Source organism: Mus caroli, chromosome 9 (assembly GCF_900094665.2).
Source record: "Mus caroli chromosome 9, CAROLI_EIJ_v1.1, whole genome shotgun sequence".
Taxonomy (NCBI): domain Eukaryota; kingdom Metazoa; phylum Chordata; class Mammalia; order Rodentia; family Muridae; genus Mus; species Mus caroli.
Genome location: NC_034578.1, coordinates 114,488,859 through 114,509,416, shown reverse-complemented (window position 1 = coordinate 114,509,416; position 20,558 = coordinate 114,488,859). Strand labels below are relative to the sequence as shown.

Below are 20,558 nucleotides of genomic sequence, written 5' to 3'. Positions count from 1 at the left end.
GGGGCTGTGTTTGTTTGTTTGTTTGTTTGGTGTGTTTTGGTTTTTGTTCTACTGTAAATGCTACAGTCATGAAGATCTTTGCTTGTGTTTGTACATACTTTGTATAGTTTTTTAATATTTATATGTGTGTGTGGGGAGTAATATGCTAGAATTCCACAGCCAACAGTATGTAAATGTTAGCATTTGGCTCCCAGAAAGATTGTATCACAGTAGAGGATCTTTGCTTGTGTTTGTACATACTTTGTATAGTTGTACAATATTTACGTGGGTGGGGAGTAATATGCTAGAATTCCACAGCCAACAGTATGTAAATTTTAGCATTTGACTCCCAGAAAGATTGTGTCACAGTAGATGCCCTATGGCATTAGTGCTTCTGAGCATTTGTTTGTTTTATTTACTGTGGTTGTATGTAAGCAGGTTCATGTGGAGGCCAGAGGTCAGACGCCAGAGGTCAGCTTTAGCTTTTGTTCCTCAGGAGCCATTTGCTTTGTTTTCTCGTTATGTGTTTGCTTGTTGGAGGCAGTGTCTCACTACGTGGCCCCGGAACTCATTATATACACCATATTGGCCTCAAACTCAAGAATCTGCCTGCCTCTGCCTCTTAAGTGCTGGGATTAAAGGTGTGTACCACCACACCCAGATCATGTCTGTTGAGACCGTCTCCTCAGCTATTTTAAATATGGACATTTTAAATATGCTTTTGAATCATGCCTTGAATTTTATCCCCAGCCCCACATCTCTCCCCTGAACCACCTTATCCCTTGGAGGTCTGAAAGTCTCCAGTGGATCCAAACCTGGTGCTAAGGACCATCCTGTATTCCAGAAAACTGGCCCGACCCCCCCAGGCATCCTTGAGTTCTCCACTTCCCTTACAGCTTCCACCCTCAGTCCTGTTGACTCTGTTTTTTTAAAAAGACAAACAAGAGTTGGTCAGGGGTTAAGAGCACTGTCTGCTCTCCAGAGGACCGGGTTTCAATCCCCAGTACCCAGGTGGCAGCTCACAACTGTCAGTAGCTCCAATTCCATGGAATCTGGTACCTTTACAGACATACATGCAGGCAAAACACTAATGCTTGTCAAATAAAAATAAATGAATCTTAAACAAAAACAAACCACATTCATTTTCATCTGTGTGTGTCTGTGTGCGCTCACGCGATGTCTGTGAGCTGCGTTCATGCGGGCACCTGCAGAGGCCAGAAGATGATGTCAGGTCCCCTGGAACCCAGGTCCTCTGCAAGAGTGACACAAGCTCTCAAGGTGTCAGCAGCCAAGGCTTCTCTCTCTCCAACTCTGCTCTTGAAAGCTTTCTGAATTCTTTCCTCTTTCATCTGCAGAGAGCCCTGAGAGGCCGAGGCCCCTCCCCCACCCCTCCCGTGAATGACTTGATGCCAGGAATCCCTTCCCTCAGGCTCCCTGCTTTAGGCCATGCTCGTCCATCCTTGATGACCTCTTCCAGCCACCAGAGACTTTCCCAGTGTGACTCAGAAGAGATGTTTCCTCCAGAGAAGCTGGAAGAGCTTGCAAGGCCTCAGACCTCTCTGTGAGCTCCCATCATGCCCTCTCTTCGTGGTAGCAACACTGCAAAGCATCCAGTGTGCCACTCTCCTTGAGCCTGCTCCTTCTGTTCGGAATCCTTGGTCCCAGGCCTCGCTGCGCCCTACTCTCTCACTTCCTTGAGTCTCCTCAGAGCTACCTTCCCACACAAGCCTGCCCCAATAACCCCGGCCTCTTCCCACATCACCTCCTTGTCACTCAGATTCCACCAGGATCACTTCTTGTGTTTATTACAGCAGCTCTTTTCTTTCCATTAAAATCTAAGCTGCATGACAGCAGGAGGGTTCTTTTTATGTATTTTGAACACTGACGATCATTTCCATGTTTCTATGTGCCCAGTGGATGATAGATTCTTAACAGATACGTATTGAAAAAAAGAAAATAGAAGTTTCCAGACACAGGTTTTAGTGTCTCCTTCAGTTGGACACTCTGCTCTCCAGCTTGGGTGGTCTTTGTCACATGGCACATGTCACATGTCCTGGGGACACACAAACAACCTTTTTTTTGTTCACCTTGGTTACAGCACCAGTGGCAAACTAAAGAAATGATTGCATTTGGGACCCCAGTAAGCTCACTGGGGTCATGGGTGAGCCAAAGGCGACTGGGTCACTCACTGAGAAGCCCACGCCAGCCTGCATGAGGGTTCATAAAGAGTCACCCTTATGACTCCCTGAAGAACTTGCAGGCAGCTCCACCAGGGCCTCCTCTCCCTCTGCTGACAATGTGTTCACTGATTAGAGAAACCCGGAGAGGCCTTGTAGATTTTGTGACTTCCTGAGCCTTGCAAGTTTCTTTAGCTTCCTGAGACTCCCAACCCTTCCTCTCCCTCCAAGAGGGAACTTTTCAGGTCAGAGGTGATAGCTATGGAACATTTTCCCCAGACTCATGAAGCATGAAGCAATTCCCCTACTGCAGCTGGGGTAAGCGGAGGAGAACACTGAACGTCCACATTAAAGCCGACTCAGTTCCATTCCCTAGGAATGCTGATTAATATAATTTCAGAAAAGAAATTCTCAATTGCGAGATGTGGTGGCGCATGCCTGGCCCCAGCACTCGGGAGCAGAGGCATGCAGATTTTGGTAAGTTCGGGACAGCTGGGTCTGCACAGGGAAACCCTGTCTCATCCACTCTTGGTGCCTGGAGCCATTCTATAATGCCATCACCACTTGGTCGCCAGGCTGGTTGCTTATTCAGGAATGTCTCAGGAAGACAGGTTCAGTCACTGGGCAGGTAGCAAAATCTCAGGGCAGTTGTCACTTCAAAAGGAGCCAGCTAAGTTGGAAAGCTGCGACGCAGGTGGCCCCACCTCAGTGGCGACAAGGTCTGTACCAGCCCCCTTCAGGCTGGGGGAGGCTACAACCAAGAGGAAAAAAAGGAAACCCCTCAAGAGCCCCGTGCTAGCCTGAGATTACCAGGGGTGCTGCAACGCTGTAGCCCATGCTGGCATCTGATCCTTGCCAAGGAGTGATGTCAGCCCGATATGGTCTGAGGAGTCTCCCTTGCCATCACTGTCTCTTGGGGCAGGTGACCTTCCCATCTCCTATTGAGGCCGTTAGACCTGGGTCAGGACCTTCTGCACCAACGTTCACAGAAGCAGGGGTGTGCCCTCAGACCGAGAGCCTCTGTGGCTACAGAGATGTATTAGATAGGCCACCGAGAGAATGCCTGTGGGTAGGTGAACTCTAGCTCAGAACCCTAGGCAGGCAGTATCAGTGCCACACTCTCAACATCTTCAGTTTACCCCAGAGCAGACAGTCGTTCCTGGTTAGAGAGAAGCAAAGTGACTTGCTCAGATCCTCACACCAGGAAATTGTAGAGGCAAGACTTAAACAACCCCTTCACCCTGATGCTCCGGCACTTGGGTTCTAAAAGACAGGGAGAGCACTGAATAAACCTCACTGGCCTCGCCCACCTGGGCTGGTCTTGGTTTGAGTTTCATGGGGGAGGGGCTGAGCAAGACAAGCCCTGGAGCCTGACCATCCTGAAATTTAGCATTCTTGTGCTGATAGTGCGCACACAAGCCCATGCTGTCCTCGGAGTGAGGGATAGCACGGGGGCCAAGGGAACTGACTCTAACAGAACTAGTACTTGCTGGAATACTAGACCTCTCTCACCTGCCCACAGTCACCAGACCCTTCCCACACACCCACCTTTGCACGGACACTTGAGACTGGGGCAGCCAGGGGTTGGGGGTGGGACAGTACCTGGAACTCTGCCCATAGAGGACAGGGTCTCAGGAGCTCTGTGCTCCAAAGAAAGCCCACCACTGAGCCCCTATGAGCAGTCAGGGTCTCGGGGGAGTTTGCAAAGGTTCTGAGTAGAGTATATGTGGCACCCGGCCACGACTAGGCCCACACTGCTGCCCCTGGAAGCCTTCCCCCACCAGATTCGACAACCATCCTAGGCACACTACTTAAACCTAGCTGCACAGAGCAGAGGGCCTCCCACCCCGTGAGAGAGGGAGAAGAAAGAGGAGGGGAAGAGCGTCATGATGCAGGTCAGCACTTGAGCATGACGTACTTCGTTTCTGCAGAATCTGGCTGCTTGGGACAGCTTTGAGTCAGCATGCCTCCCCAAGTCTGCCTGGCAACCCCAGGCCAGGGAGGGGACATGAGTGAGCTGCAATGCGTGTAACAGAAGCCAGATATGCGCCTGTGAGCTTGGAGTACTCGGGGGCAGAGCGTTCTATAAACCTGGCCATGGTCTTTTGTGGTAGAGGGAGAGGCCCTAGTGGTGGGTAATGCCCTGGCTTGGAGCCCAGGACTCGGAGACAGAGATGACAAGAAGAAATGACTCTGGAGATGAAGCCATGCCAACTGCTGGTGTCAGGAGTTCTTGGTCTCAGGTGGAGGAGAGGAGGTCTGACTCATGGATTCGAGTACCTGCCAGGCTCCAGGACAGGACCGAGGTGGGAGGTTCCAAGGCTCAGGGAAGACCTGGAGAGTAGGGCTTTGGAGAAAGAGACGGAAGTCAGGGAAGGAATTTCTCAATTTGCCCCTTCCCAGGCTCTGTCTGCAATGGAGCCTTACTCGTTCTTCATGCAGTACAGCACCCAGCTTGTGGAAAGGAAACCTGGGGGCCCTTCCTAGGGCGTCAAGACAGGGGTGGGGGGTGGGGGTGGGAGGCCTGAGTGCCAGCCCCACACTGTGGGGTGGGGTGTACATGAACGTCAAGTGATTCTCTAAAACCCAGCCTTAACACTCAGAATCGGGAGACAGCCATTGCTTCACAGGCCACGGAGGCCTGCTAATGCTAGGAGAGAAAGAGCCGAGGAGAGCCGGCTAGACTCTTCTAGGCCAATTGCCTCCAGTATCGGGACCCTTGCCCAGGCAGCCTCACGGCAGGCCTCTGTCTTCTCCCCTCATTAGGGAGCGAGGGACCTATACCTACTTGCTGTTACCCCTACCTTAAGGAAAGCACCTCCAACACCCCCGGAAATGAGAAGTCTCTCAGAGCTAAAGAGAGGGGCCCCTCTCTTGAAAAAAAAAAAAAAAAAACCAAAAACTAGATATTACTCTCCCCAAACGTGGCAATGTGGGCCCGTGCATGCACGCATTTCTTAGAAGACAGACCAGACTGCCCGGCTAAACAGACGCTTTAGCAGTGATTCCTGTCCCCGCTAAGACCTAAGATTCTGATTCTTTCCCACATCACCCACAACCCCAGCGAGGCCAGGCGCCCACAGACAGGGCGTGGGGCCGGCAGCTCGCCGTAATGACAGGGCCTGTGGGTGGTGGCGGTGGAGGAAGCGGGAGGGATCTGACTATTTCTGGCCCTGGCGCACCCAGCTGGCCCGAGCCCCGGCCAGGGTTGGCTAGTCTTCCCGGCCCCCAGCACCGCGTCCTTTCCAGGTCCCCTGGAGGGGGCGGGGAGAAGCGCCGGTTGGCGGGTCCGGGGGGCGGTGCGGTGTTCTGGACCCACCCCCGGCCGCCTCCCATCTCAGTTCAGTTGGGTCCCTGCACCGGACCGCGCAAGGACCCCAGGCCGCTTGGTGGTTGTTGCTCAAGTGAATCACGCCGCGTCTCCTCCTCCGCGCGCCCCGACCGGCATGGACTCCGGTCGGGACTTCCTGACCCTGCACGGTGAGTGTCCCGAACGTAGGGGAGACCCTCGGGAAAGCCGATACCCACCCGGGCGGCAGGGACAACAGCTCCTTCGGCTGCATTTAAACCACCAGAGAGCCAACTCCTTGTCCCCTTGTGGGATCCCAGAAAAACCTCGGCCCGCGCTGGGCACAACCTTGGGCGTTTCCAGACTTTCCCCCAAATCTGGCCCAAGAGATCGGGGAGCAATGCTGACATCTCTCAGGGATTTCCCCTTAGCCTGTTCATAAAAGGCTGGGCTCCTGGGTCCAGATGGCACCAAAGGGGCTGTGGAAGGAAAGGGACAGCATCCTTAGACAGCCAAACTCTCGATTCAGAGGCTTCCCAAAACACGGGTGCGCCTGAAGCGAGTCAGGCCGCGCGGGTGTGGCGGATGAGGGTGTAAGGGGGTGGGGCGAGGAGGAGGTGTGCAAGTTTGGCTGAAGTCGTTCTGGCAGCCTTCGCTCCCCAGAACAGAAAAAAGCGATGCCAGGGTTGGGAGGAGCAGCGCTATCTTTTTGCTGACCCTCCTGGTCGAACTGGGCCAGGTCTCAGCTAGAACCCCCTGGCAGCTTGGTCCTTTGTCCAGCCGGCTTTGTTTCTTCCCATCTGGGCTAGCTCTTCTCCCCATGCCTGTCCCTCTAGCAGAGAGGGAAAGCGCAGGCTCCTGGCTGCCTGTCTTAGAAGCGTCCAGGGAAGGGCGAGGAACTAAGTAGCATTCACGCACGCTCTGGGGGAGGGGCTTTGGGCAGTCTTTCCTTCGTGTCTCCCCAGGTCATCTACTAGCTCAGCAATACCTGCTCCTCTCACATCGATCCACGGTTTCACAGTATTTCTCACTTAACTCGAGTGTCCCTGAGATTGTAGGTTCTTGGTTTTTGTTTTTTAATTAAACGACGTGTATTTGCGCTTGTGCTCGAGGGGGTGTGGGTGTATGGAGATCAGAGGACAACTTGCAGGAATTAGTTCTCTCCGTCTATCTTCTAGAAGGTGTGGGTTCTAGAGATCAAACTCAGGTCACTGGGCTTGGCAGCAATTGCTTTTACCCACTAAGATGCCTTGCCACCTGGGCTGTAGATTTTTGTGCTCACCTGTCCTCCGCTCCACTCCCCCTTGGATGTGTGCCCTGCAGGCAGCCCCCCAGCCTGTTTTGCATCAGTTGACCTGGACTTAATTGTTGTGGGGGCCCAGTAAGCTTGGGTTTCTAAAAGCCACCTTGTTGGGCTGTGTTCCTGCCCCTCCCACTGTTCCCTCATTCTCTCCAGAGGTCAGAGATGCCCCTACAGCTCCTGACACACTGGTGGGAACAGAGGGTGGGCGACTCTAAGGGTCACAGTGGAGAGGGGCCGTCTCTCCCCTGGCCGCCTCCCTCTGGCTGCCTCAGTATCATGGAACCTGGGTCATGGAACAGGCCTCAGTGTCTGTACCCTGGTCCCATTTCTTTCTTGGGTCAGCCCTGGTCTCTCCTGTACCCAGGAAGACACAGAGCCTCAGTCTAATACAGCACAGGCTTGGCCAGCTTGGCCCATCCTGTTTGAGCCCAGCCTCCTGGAATTGTGACTCAGTCCAGCCTTTCCTGCAGGACTGGAATGTACACTGTGGCCAAGCTGACAGACCTGTGGGCCCAGCGCTTCAAGCGTGGCATCTACCGTGACCTCCAGAAGCAGCTCCTGCCTACACTGCCAACCCGATGGGGAGGGGAGAGGGGTCAAGGAGGGTCTCTGTGGGAGGGCGTGGTCAGGGCGTGGTCAGGGCGGCTTGTACTTGTTAGTTGATGGGGAGTCTGCACTCCTCTCTACAGTGCAGGTCCCACAGCACTGGTCACTTTCTGGCTTGGGCAGTTGGGGGTCTGCTGGAGAGGTGCCCTCAGTCCCCTCCATTAGCTGGAGACCTATGGGCTCACCAACAGATGACATGTGACTTCTGCTGTCCTTCTTACTCATACAGAGGCAATGTTGGATAAAGGCACATATTGTGCAGAGTTTTCTGTCTCTCTCTCTCTCTCTCTCTCTCTCTCTCTCTCTCTCTCTCTCTCTCCCTCTCTCTCTCTCTCTCTCTCATCAGATAAGTCATTTGACTTTTAGGTGCCTTGAATTCCTTGCAGAAGTCACACACACACACACAAACACACACACACACACACACACACACACGTTCGTGCGCCCACAAGCTGGGAGTTGTCTGGCAGGAGTGGGTAGATGATGGGACAGAACCAAGGGCAAATGTGGCTGGAATCAGATGCACGGGCCAAGGGGTTCTTTCTACCACTGAAGCCTGCTAATTGATACTATAGTTCCCATCTTCCCCTCCTACACCACCCCTCTCTATTTTAACTAAGCCTGGACTGGCATCCCCAGCAGGGCCCTGAAAAGACATCACTTCCCAGGACCTTTTCCTTCACTGGAGACAGTCACCACACTGACTTGCCCTGCACCTGGCCCATCTGCCCTATTGCCCGAGCCGGCAGTCTGTAAAAGGGACAGGGAGCCCCCAGAGCCACAGCTCCAACCCTAGCTTTACCATTTGCTGTGTAGTTGTTGCCTTTCTGAGCCCTTTTCTCATCCATGGGATTGCAATATATTTTTCCACAGAGGATGTTGCCAGGATAAAATACTAGTGGGGGCTGGGGACTTAACTTCAGCAAAGTAGCTCGGCGGGCACACATTCCTGGGTTTAGTCCACAGCACCGTATAAGCCTGGCACAGCGGCACAAGATTACAATTTTAGCATTTGGAAGTTGGCAACCATTAGTTCAAGAAGTGGCAGCGCTCAGCGGCACAGGGTGTTGGAGGTCAGCCTAGGACACACACACAAGATCCTCTCTCAGACAAACAAAATCAATGGGCTTGGGAGTTCTAAGTCACTTCAGAAGCCAAGGACCCCAAGAAAAGTGAGCACAGAAAGTAGAGGTGGCCTGCCTCCCACTGATGGGAGTTATGCTTCAAAGCTGTCTTCTTTGGGGGTTCTGGGCCCATGATACACACACATTGATCCAAGTTGTTAACTCTTTTGTGTCCCAGGCCACTCGAGGAGTCAGGACCTTCTCAGAACTGCGTTCTGTTGTTGTGGGTTGTTTCCAGTTTGTTGTTGTTTGGAAGGTTTTATTTGTTTTGTTTTTGAAACAGGATCTCACGTTATACCCCAGACTGGCCTGTTCACTATGTGGCATAAGCTGACCTCAAACTCATCGCAATCCCCCTGCCTCACAATCCTGAGTACTACAATTACAGATGTGAGCCACCCTAACAAACTTAGGGTCGTGTTCTTAAATCATCACATAAAGTGCTTAAGAATTCAAAGAAAATACAGCATATTGGGGTTCGATCCCATCAGGGACCAGGAAGTCTTTGTTTTGGCTAAGAACCTCTATATAGCTGGGTAGTGGTGGCACACGCCTTTAATCCCAGCACTTGGGAGGCAGAGGCAGGGGGTTCTCTGAGTTCAAGGTCAGCCTGGTCTACAGACAGAGTTCTAGGAAGCCAAGGCTATGCAGAGAAACCTGTCTCCAACAAACAAACAAACAAACAAACAAAACCCCTTCACATGTTTTTGTTTGTTTTACAATGTGGGCACTCTACTCACCCCTACCTCAGACAATGTGGGCACTCTACTCACCCCTACCTCAGACAAAGCTTTCCCGGGTCCACATTTCACCCATGCCCACATTTCAGTTCGTCTCCATTCACTGCCTTGCTCATCCATCACGCATGCTTCAGTGTGGTGGTGGCACTCTGTGCTTCGGCTTTTTGTTTTTACTGTGCTTGTCCGTGCCAAAAAACTGGCTTTGCCAGTGACTCAGTGTTGCTGCTTCAGTGAAGCCCCTGGGGACCTCTTCAAGGACAGAGGGTAAGGGAGAGGTGAGCCAGGCCTCTGGGTGGTGTCCTGACCCTCCTGCAGTGGGGACTCAGTAACTGCAGAGTGAATGAAAGGGAGGTTGTACGAATGAAAGGCCCCGGTGTTTCCGGGCACTCTGGCGGCACAGTTCTGCACAAACTTGAAGTCTTTCTGACTTATTCTAGGTAACCCTACAGACTCCCTTTGAGGGCAGCATTTTCCTCCTCCTCCCCCTCCTCCACCTCCTCCTCCTCCTCCCCCTCCTCTTTTTTTCATTTTTACTTTTTCTTTTCTTTTCTTTCTTTCTTTTTTCTTTTTTCTTTTTTTTCTTTTTTTTGAAGAATTGTGTTTGTGTCAGGTGGTAGTGGCACACACTTTTATCCTGGAGGCAGAGGCAAGTGGATCTGCGTTTAAGGCCAGCCTGGTCTATACAGAGAGAAATACTGTTTCCGAGGAGGAGGGTGGGGGGGAGAGGGAGGGGAGAAGGAGAAGGAGTGGGAGGAGGAGGGGAGAAGGAGGGGGAGAGAAGGAGGGGGAGAGAAGAAGGAGGAGGAGGAGGAGAGGAGGAGGAGGAGGAGGAGGAGGAGGAGGAGGAGGAGCAGCAGCAGCAGCATTTGTTACCTTGGGGATCACATCGCTTAGATAGGAAACGGAGAAAACCAGAGAGCAGGCAGCAGGCCTAGTCACAACAAATCAGTTGAATAGTTGAGGATAAGAGATTTGGCGGGCTCCGTTGATTAGCACCGGCTCCACCTGACCACCTCCACGTCTCTGTGTCACCAGAATCCCCTCCGCAGAGCACTCTTCCCAGTCCTGACGCCTGGGCTATCTTGCAGAGTTGGCGTTGGCATTCCTTGCCAGGCTCTACCGCACACTTTATTCCAGTACCCGCCCTCACACACCCTCTCAAATAGAGGTTCCTCCCTTCCCTGCCTGGACTCCGCCTTTCCCGAGCAAGAGCCTCCCTCCTGGGCTCCGCCTCTCCCTCCGTGTGCTTCCTGGCTGTGATTCCTCCACGTCGCCTTCCAGGCAGTGGCTGCCAGCCCTCGGGACCTGGGTTATGTCTGGCAGATTCTGCCACTCTAACCCTCCAGCCACGCTTACTATTCTAACACTCTGGAGGTGAAGGCACAAATATCTGGAGTTCAAGGCCACCTCAGCCACACTGGGAGATTGATGCCAACCTCCCCCGTCCCACCTCCAAGGTTCTGGTTCCACTTCCTCCGCCTATTTTCTCTTCTCTCCAGCCTCCCTAGACCATGAACCCGCCCCCCAGACTTAGCTCCGCCTCCCAAAATCTGGCCCCGCCTCCAGAGAGACGGGCCCGCCCCCTCCTATGAGTTCTGACTCCGCCTTCTCAAGGCTAGACTGCCGGCCGGACTCAGTCGGCTTCTAAGCTAGGATTCACCCGGGCAGAGGCTTGGGAGAACACCATGCAGTGTCTGGGGGTCCCGAGTTGCAGACGGGGCAGCGTGAACCGCTCCCGGGAGCTCTACCTGCAGGAGCAGAGTCGCAAAGTAGCGGCGCTCAATGGACAGAGACTGGGTAAGGGATGCAGGGGACACCGAGAACCTGCTGCCGGGGACTGGGACAGCAGCTGGAACAGGACGCTCCTCCCTTTAAGCCTCAGATTATACATGTTTATTCTTCTGCGGGGCTGTGTTTTCAGTGTGGGTGTGTGGGGTGAGTACTAGGAGAACTAGAGACATACCCTTTCCTGAGCAGCCCAATCTCCATGCTGCCTGCTAATCCAACCCCAGTCCAACCCCTTCTGGTTACAAACTCATCCCTGGGTGTGGGATTCCCTGTGGAACTGGTATGACTGTGCAACCTAACGCTGTCTATTTTGATGGTGGACAAATGTAGACCTCAACAAGTGACACTTGGCGATCCCAGGGTTGGCTAAGTGATTCTGTCACACTGGTGGTATTATGACACGATTGTGTGGGGATGGATAGTGTGTAATGACATATACCCAAGTGTGGCATTCTGGTACTGAAGGTGACAGTGGCTGCTTATGACTGATGTGACTGTGTGGCCTAGGGTGATGGAATGGCTGCCCTTCTGCTGTGGTGTGAGTTTTCTGATGCTGCTACCCGCTGGCTCTGTGACTTTTGAGTAGTGTGGCTGCACGTTTCATTGCTCTGACTCTGCGAGCAGGCTGCCTACTTCTGAGTCCCAACTCTGCCGTACAACTTCCTCCAACCTCAATTTCCTCCTCTGTAAAATGGGGATAATGATACTGCCTTTCTACCTACGGTTGTTGAGGGGATTAAACACATGTGCTGCCAACAGTAACTTATTCAAATATTAGCTATCATTATGGCGGCTGCTGTTATTATTATGGTGATGACATCCTGCACTGTACGTGTGTGTGTGTGTGTGTGTGTGAAACACAGTAACACGCGCTCCATGAGACTAGGGTAGTTTGCACACTGTGTCCCTGGGTGCAAGGTTGGGTCTGTGAGATCGTTTGTGATGGTGTGGTATATCTTGGTGTAGCTGTGTATGTGTGTGGTGTGGGTTCCAAGCCCAGCATCTCCATCATATAGCTTATTGGTTGGCTCTCCTGGATTCCCACCCTCCATGTCTTCTACATGGTTGCTTCTCTGTGGGCAAGCCAGGAAAAGATTGGTGAAACCCCTGAGAGCTCAGCCTGCCCGCCCTCCCAAGGCTGAGGTGAGGGCTGGATAAGGGTTTCCCACAGACTTTTGTACATAAGAGAACAAGCATCCTGTGGTAGGCCACCCAGAGGCCTCAAATCAGGAAGCCCTTCCCACTCCATGGAGACACCCACCCAGATTTCCCAGTTCCTGGAGGGTGGTAGCTGTCTCCCTACTGCAGCCCATCACTGTCTGACCCCACAGCCTGGGCCTCTTCTGGCTCCGGGACAGGATAAGCTTGTCATCCCTTCACAGTGTTTTCCAGAATGAGAGGGTGGGGGCTTGCCTTCCATTTCCCAGCAGCCCCCACTCCCATCTGGGCTGTTAGCAGGAGCTTGCCTAGCTGCATCCAGCTCAGGGGGCAGGGCATTGACAGATGGTCAGGAGGGGCCCCTCCTAATGTAAATCAGCCTGAGAAGAGACAGTGGGATCTCCCAGCCGAGGCCAGAGGTGACCCTCTGCTCTGACAGTCTGGAAAGTCCCTAACCTTCCTTCCATGTGAGACATTCTATGCAAGCCCCTTCTCTCCTCCCAGGTCTCCCCACACCGAAAAGCTGCTCGTACTGAGGTAGAGCATCTTCTAGCAATGAGTAGACGGGTGGGACAAAGGTGGTGGCATGTGAGATGACTGTCATCTCAAAGGAGTGGCAATAGCTTACCCCAGGGCAGATGAGGGAGCAGAGGCATGGGGATGGAGGGAGAAGGAGGCTTCTGAAGGAAGCTATAGGAGGTGGATGCTCTCACAAAAGCAGGGAGCTGATGATGGGTAGGGAAGATGTGGGTGAGTGAAGCCTGGTCCATCTTGGCTTGTGGATAATGTGTTGAAGGCCATAGGGGCGCGGCGTGGTGGATTAACTGGGAGATATCAGAGGTGGAGGGTCTGGGCTCAGAAAAGCAGCCTGTGGCTTTGTGACAATTCTCCAGCACGAGCATAGATTCTAGCTCCTCAAACAGGACGTTTGGAGTCCCTGATGCCACTTTTCTGTTTTTTAGGGACACATTTAGGTGTCCAGTTGGCTTTGAACAGATCCGGCTGCTGGACTGTGTGTGATGTAAACACACTGGGTGCGTGCAGGTGCCCACACCGCCTTGATAGGTGTATCTCTGTGCCTCACTGGTGCATTATTAAGCTACAGGGTGCAGATCTCCTTTATCATCCTTAGTACAGCATTTGTGTGCGGATGAAGGCTCCTAAGGGGCTTAGTGCCTGCCTGGTGCCTCCTGCCTGGGTCTGTCGGGAGAGAGGACTCTGAATCCTCCAGAGTCCGCGACTCAGGTCAAGCCACACAAGAGCTGGGCAGGAGTGGGGCAAACAAGCAGAGTTCTGTCTTCCCTGTGGGCTCTGTTTCAGCTTCTGGAAGGATTGAGCTCTGTCTTAAAGCAGCAGTGTTCTGAGGGAGCCCAGACCCAGGACACTCAGTGGTTGGGGTCCAGTAGGAAAGACAGGGCCATCCCAGCAAGCTAAACACAGTCCACAGTGAGCTCGTCATTCTCTTCTGGGGACAAAGATCAGAGAATGGCTTAAGCAGATTCTAGTTAGAGGCTGCGGGGTGGGGACATAGGGGAGAGGGTGGCTGGAATAGCATAGCCCCAGGGACTCCATGGCAGTAAACCATGAGGTCACACAGCTGGTCAGGAAGTGTGCCGGAACTTAGGTACAGATAATGTTGGAGCCATTGGAGGTGGGAGGTTATTTGGCTCTGCAGGCCTGGGTTCATTTCCAGCTGCACTGGTCACTTTCTTTCCCTCCTTTGCCTTGTCCTTTCATCCCAGCTCACTTCACTCTGAGCCAGGTGATTTCCCAGATCATCCAGGAACTGCGGGGCTTTTGAATTGTGCTCATTGATGTTGTAGACAAGTCACAGTGTCTAAGTATGGGCTTGGGGCAGAGAGTGTAGCACAGTGGCCAAACACTTGTCTGCTATGCACAGATGCCCTAGGTTCAGTGGATACTCAACGCTGGGGCAGAAAGTGTGATCTTAGGTGGGTGGAAGTCTTGCCTGTGAAGGAGGCAGGGAACTGGCCAGTGAAGTCAAAGGAGACAGGAGGATACGGCTGAGTAAGAATGAGGCCAATGAGAACAGACTCTGAGTGGCCAGAGGACAAGGCCAGTATGGGCCTGATGCTAAGAGGGACACAGTGAAGAAAGTGACATCTCACCAGCATTGCCTCCCCCAGGGCTGCAGGATGACCCGGATCTTCAGGCTCTCCTGAAGGGCAGCCAGCTTCTGAAGGTGAAGTCCAGCTCGTGGCGTAGAGAACGCTTCTACAAGCTACAGGAGGACTGCAAGACCATCTGGCAGGAATCTCGCAAGGTCATGAGGTCCCCAGAGTCTCAGCTGTGTGAGTGCCCGGGGTCCCGTGTTGGGCGTGGTATGGGGTTAGGGTGGAGGCCAGTCATGGACCGAGACCACAGGTGGGCCATGCCTATGGAGCCAAAGGGAGAAACTCAGGTTGGCTGGGGTCAAGGAGAGATTGGTGTTAAATCACTTGTAGGGAAGCCAAGGTTAGGCTGGTCACAGAGAGAAGCCATAGGCGTCAAAGGAAGGCGAACATACTTAACCATGGTCACAGATGGGGACAGCCAGCCTCAGAAGCAACTGTGGAGCCGGACAGGGTGGTTTGAATGCATTGCTGCCACCCAGACAATGGGTGGATCAGAGCGGTAGGGCCAAAAGCTAGGCCCAAAGTCCGGGGACAGATAAGGTACTTCTGTCCCAGTGGCTGGTATGTAAGGTGGGGCTCAGGAGGAGTTAACACTCCTGGACTGAGCCTTGGGAAGCTGGGGTAGAGAACAGGAGGGAGAGGAGAGAGGAGGGCTGGGTACTGTCTTTCTAGAGCGTCTCAAAGGCTCAGGGATCCAAAGCTGTGGGTGGGAGTGCGAATGGAGATGACCTTCTGAGAGGTTTGGGGGTAGCTTTGCAGACACGCCCTTCTGTGCAGGAGCTCCATGAAAGCTTCCTGAGAGAGAGAGAGAGAGAGAGAGAGAGAGAGAGAGAGAGAGAGAGAGAGAGAGAGAGAGAGGAGAGAGAGATCTCTTACACCTTACCTGGGAGTGGGAGTGGGGGTGGGGCTTAGCCAAGTGCCATCATTAGAACTGTGACAGTGGCTCCTGCCGGCACAAAAGTCTGATATGGGAACATCCAGCTCAAGATTCCTGAATTCCCTCTGCTAGAATTAAAGCATACACCGCCACGTGGAGTTTGTTGTATTTACTTACTTACTTAATTATTTATATATGCATAAAGACACTGTAGCTGTCTTCAGTCACACCAGAAGAGGGCATCGGATCAAAGGCTGTGAGCCACAATGTGATTGCTGGGAATTGAACTCAGGACCCGTGGAAGAGCAGTCAGTGCTCTTAACCACTGAACCATCTCTCCAGCCTCTGTTGTTGTTGTTTGTTTGTTTGTTTGTTTTTTCTTCGAGACAGGGTTTCTCTGTGACGGCCCTGGAACTCACTCTGTAGACCAGGCTAGCCTCAAACTCAGAAATCCGCCTGCCTCTGCCTCCCAAGTGCTGGGATTAAAGGCGTGTGCCACCACTTTGTTTTTAAAACAGGACCTCATACAGCCAGAGCTAGCCTTGAATTTACTGTGTAGTTGAGGGTAGTGCTCACCCCGCATCCTAAGGATGGATTCCTGACCCCTGCTGCTGTAGTCTTCTGATGTGTTCCTTTGGAGAATGGAACTCTAAAGTGTCTCAGAAGTCACTCTGAGGGTTGGGAATGCAGCTCGATTGGTAGAACACTGGCCTAGCATACTTGAAGCCCTGCCTTGAGTCCCCAACACTCCACACACTGAATGTGGTGGCACGTGGTTGTAACTTAGTGTATGGAGGGTGCGGGTGGGGATAGGAGGATCAGAAGTTCAAGGTCATCTTCATCTGCATAAAGTTTTAGACCAGCTTAGAAACAGGAAGCCCTGTTACCAAAACAAACAAACAAACAAACAAAACAACAAAAACAAAGCAAGCAAGCAAACAAGAAAATCACCTCGAGACTCAACTCTGCCCCAACTAATGGCCCCTAGCACAGGATAACCCCTGACCTTGTCAGTGTTTGTGAAGCCAGACCGGCTCCGGCACTGGGCTCCTGTCCTGATACAGAGTTTCCTGTTAGCTGCTGGTGGGTGGGCGTGGATGGGAAAGGAGGCTTTCACTGAATTCCTAGTGGGTACATTTGAATGAGCACTTAGTGCTTGGAGGGAGATAGGGGAAGGGGTAAGAAGAGAAGGCCCCTCCCTATGCCCTTCCAGGAGCAACTGTCACTCAGGCTAGCCCCCTGTCAACAGGTGAGGGAGCCAGGCTGAGATGGGGGTCAGATCTGGGGGGCACTGGGCGCATGTGGGGGGAGGCTTGCTTCCGACTCAGATGGCAGCCACAGGTCTCATTGTATAGCAGGACTTGTTTGCATGCAATGTCTCCTTACCTCTGGGGAAACTGAGTCCAGATAATGGAGGAGTAACAGGTTCTCCTGTTCCTCTTTGTCTCTGTATCCTGCTAAGTCTCTCCAGGAACTTCCCAGTGCTCATTCTTTGTCCCCTGGAGTGTTAGCAGTGAGGATAGGCTGGCCTTTCTCTCCCTGGCCCTGGGGGCTCCATGGCCCAGGCTTCCTGTTTTCATTCCTGGCCCAGCAGGGCCCAGCTGCCTAGTGTGGGGCAAAGACGGATTAGCCAGGGATACGTTCTGCATCCTAGATGGTGCAGGGATCCCTCTCTTCAGAGCTTATGACCCAGTCAAGGCACGTGGTTCATGTGTAGTCCCGAGGGTGGCTGGGAGGCCCCAGGGACTCAGGGTAAGAGCGGTTTGGGGAGGATCCAGACTGAATGGAGAAAGGCTGAAGAAGGATGTGACAGGGGTAGTCCTGCTGTAGGGAGGCTGGCTCTCAGCCAGGCTGTGGGGGATACGTTGGGATGGCAGCATAGAAGATCTGGTTTGTCCCCAGCTTGGAAGACTGGCTTGATGGGAAGGCTCTCCCAGCTTCCTAAGGGCAGAGTGATGTAATCTCCTAGACCCCCAGGAATAACATAGTAAACCTGCTATGGGCTATGTCTAACCTGCTGGGGTGGCCTTGTCTGTCCCTTACTGCTGAGCCCCCTAGGTCTAGGATGCCTCAGAGTACAGTAGCTCTAACGCAGAACTCAGCCTTTCCGGAAGCTGAGACAGGTCCACGAGGAGAGAACCCTGCCTCTGTCTCCCTGTCCTGCCCAGCTCTCTCAGAGATGCAGACTGGCTTCTGTCTGCCTCTTGGGACCCTGGAAGGTGGGGTCTTTCTCTGCCCTTCTGCCAAAGGGCTCCCTGAAGTCAGAACTCATGCAGTCCCATGCAGGGTAAACACATCGCTTTTCTCTCTGGCTTTGAGATTCTGTCCCTTGACCCTAGAGCCAGCACTGTCCAAAGTGGGACAGTAGAGGGACCTGAAGACGGTGATAGCTGTGGGGACTTAAAGACTAGTGTGGTCTGGAGGGTGCATGACCTCTTCCTATCGCAGGTGCCAGATCACAGCAGGCTTCTCCTGCTACCTGGTCCCTTCATTTCTGTGACCATGGACCTGGTCCTTGCTGCTTGTCCTAGCCTAAGATCTCTGCCTCTGTGTCTCCCTGTGTTGCTCCCACTCTGCCCACTGCCGGCTGCCCTGTGCCCTGCTTGTAAAGTGTTTCCATTCTTCTTCTCTTCCCGCCCTCCTGACCTCCTGTCTTTCTCCCTGGACCTACGCTCTGAGCCCCCAGTCTGGCTGTGGCACTAGGCCGTGCTCTTCTCCTCGTGGCCTTGGCTGTGCCAGAGGCAGTCATTCCCCCCACAGCCTGTTCATCTGACCCATCCCCTCTTTGCAGTCTCCATCGAGGACATTCAGGAAGTGCGGATGGGACACCGCACAGAAGGCCTGGAGAAGTTTGCCAGAGACATACCCGAGGACCGATGCTTCTCCATCGTCTTCAAGGACCAGCGCAATACCCTAGACCTCATCGCCCCGTCTCCAGCTGACGTTCAGCACTGGGTGCAGGGCCTGCGCAAGATCATCGACCGCTCGGGCTCCATGGACCAGCGGCAGAAGCTGCAGCAGTATCCTCCTGGTCGGGCGTGGGATGTGCTATCTATGGTCAGTTGTGCTTCGGTAACAAAATGCCAGGGTGTGTTGGATCCTACTCTGGTTGCTATGATTCTCGGCAAAAACAAGTCAGGAGAAGAGGGGTTTATTTTATGTTTTAGGAGAATGTGGTCCACCGCGCAGGAAAGGCCTACAGTAGGAACTCGGGTGGCTGGTTACATCATCAGGGAGCACAGAGAAAGGGGCGAACATTAAGGTGCAGCTCACATCCTTCTTACTCAACCTGAGACTCCAGGGAATGGAGTGAACCTCATTTCTCTCCTCATTTAATCTCCTGACACTCCCTCAAAGACACACCCAACTGGGCACTGCAGGGACTGACTGGGTGGCTTGCCCAACACTAGTGTGTTTCTTCAGGTACTAGCATGGCTGGTTCTGGGGAGGGCCCTCTCCCTTGTTTGCAGGCTGCTGGCCTTTTCTCTCTCTGACCTCTCATGAAGAGAGAAAGCTCTCCTTTATAGGCACTAAACCTTTGGTCAGGGCCACACCTTCATGTCCTCATCTAACCCAAATTACCTTCCAAAGGCTCCTACCTCGGAAATCATAGTACAAGGGGTTGCTGTTTCCACCGTGCATTCTAGGAATTCTTGCTTTAACCCAGGGCAGAAGGGAAAGTACAGAGGATCTTCTGACCCAAGGCCAACAGCTGTGTCTCTCTGTGAGCAGTGTGGAGATAGGCACCTGGGAAGTGGGGTGTGGCAGGTTGGGAGAGAGGTGGGGTGATGTAGTCATGTTTTTCAGGGTTACTGCCCTCAAGGACTTGGAAGGCCATGGCACTCTCCTGAGCCATGTCTTGGGGGGCAATACTGGGACCCCAGTGTTCAGATCTGCCTTCAGGCTGAAGACAGTCACTTGTGAGTCAGTCCTATTCACTGATTGCTTCAGCGTGAGATTAGGCCGGGACCAGCTCTCATTTTTGCTTTATTTGCCTGAGACAGGTTCTGGGCTAGAACTTGCGATCCTTCTGCCTCCTGAGTGTAGGGATCACAGCCTTTCCCATCATGCCCTGCAGCGTCCCCTTTTATGACAGCTTTATAGAGGGATAATCCACATACCATAAAATTAACCCACGTGTTGAACCTAGGGCTGGGGCAATGGTTCAGTCAGTAAAGGACTTGCCATACAAACATAGGGACCTGAGTTTGAGCCCAGCACACACGTGAAAGCCCTGATGTTAGAGCATCATTGCCCTCTCCTGCCCCCCACAACCCCACCATTAGTGGCTCTTTCATATTTCCCCCTAAGTCAGGCCAAGATGGCCCCTATCTGCTCCTTGTGACGCAGGGTCCTGCAGCCTCTCCCGAATGGCTTCTTGTCCCTAGTGTGTGTCGGCACTCATCCACTCTGTACTGTGGCTCTGTACTCCATTTCTTCCGGCGTCCTAACAGTATCCCACCATATGGACACACCCTTCCATAACTTATCCGTGACTGGGGCTGTGAGTCCATTCCACTCTCAGACTCTCATCTGCGATGAAAACTCAAAACCACATTCTGTGTGGAACCTGTGTTCTCATCTTTCTTGGGTGCACACTGGGAGGAAAATTGCTAGGTTATTTAGTAACATTTACGTTTCACTATTTTTTTAATAAGATTTTATTTTTATCATTTTATTCTAAGTGTATGTGTGTTTTGCCTGCGTGTGTGGCTGTGTACCATGTCCATGCCTGGTGCCAGAGGAGACCAGAAACAGGTGTTAGATCCCTTGAGACTGGAGTTGCATGCGGTTGTGAGCCGTCACGTGTGTGCTTGGGAGTGAACCCTGGTTCGTCTGGGGAAGCAGCCGGTGCTCTGAACCACTGAGCCATTTCTCCAGCCCCTTGTTCTAGTTCTAAGTATGTGTCTGTGTGTGCATATTATGTTCATGCGTGTGCAGTATCTGCAGAGGTCAGCGGAGGACACTGGATCCCCTGGAGTACAGTTAGGAGCCACTGTGAACAGCCCCATGTAGGTGCTGAGAATTGAATTCTAGTCCTCTAAGCCATCTCTCCACAATCCTCGCCGTGCTTGACTTTTTGAAAACCTGCCAAATCATTTTCCAAAGTAGTTCTAACCGTTTAGATTCCCACAGTCATGTAGGGGGTTTCCATTTCTGCACCAATCACTAGCTCTTAGGTTTTTCTTTGGTTATAGATACTCTTCCTGACTGAGAGGTAAATCTTTGGTTCATCTTCTGCTCGCTTTTGTGTGTGCTATGAGATAGAAAAATCTAGTTTCTCTTTGCATTTGGGTATGCAGTCTTTCCAGTACTGTGCATTGAGACTTTTTTTTTTTTTTTTTTAAATTTTTTTTTTTTTTTTTTTTTTTTTTTTTTTTT

The 20,558-nt window shown here is 52.6% G+C and overlaps 1 protein-coding gene across 2 annotated transcripts in view; it reads left to right on the top strand.

The window, feature by feature from the left end:
* Positions 1 to 5,485: 5,485 nt before the first annotated feature.
* Plcd1 (phospholipase C delta 1) overlaps positions 5,486 to 20,558 on the top strand; it is a 22,071-nt gene continuing 6,998 nt past the window's right edge. Inside the window, exons 1-3 of one of the 2 annotated variants that reach the window (XM_021171398.1) lie at positions 5,486 to 5,636; positions 14,312 to 14,476; positions 17,968 to 18,196. In XM_021171398.1, coding sequence (XP_021027057.1) covers positions 5,603 to 5,636; positions 14,312 to 14,476; positions 17,968 to 18,196 — 428 coding nt within the window. In that variant the 5' untranslated portion in view covers positions 5,486 to 5,602. Of the gene's footprint in view, positions 5,637 to 10,822; positions 11,016 to 14,311; positions 14,477 to 17,967; positions 18,197 to 20,558 lie in introns of those variants that run through there. The other variant, XM_029481594.1, reaches the window with a different exon arrangement.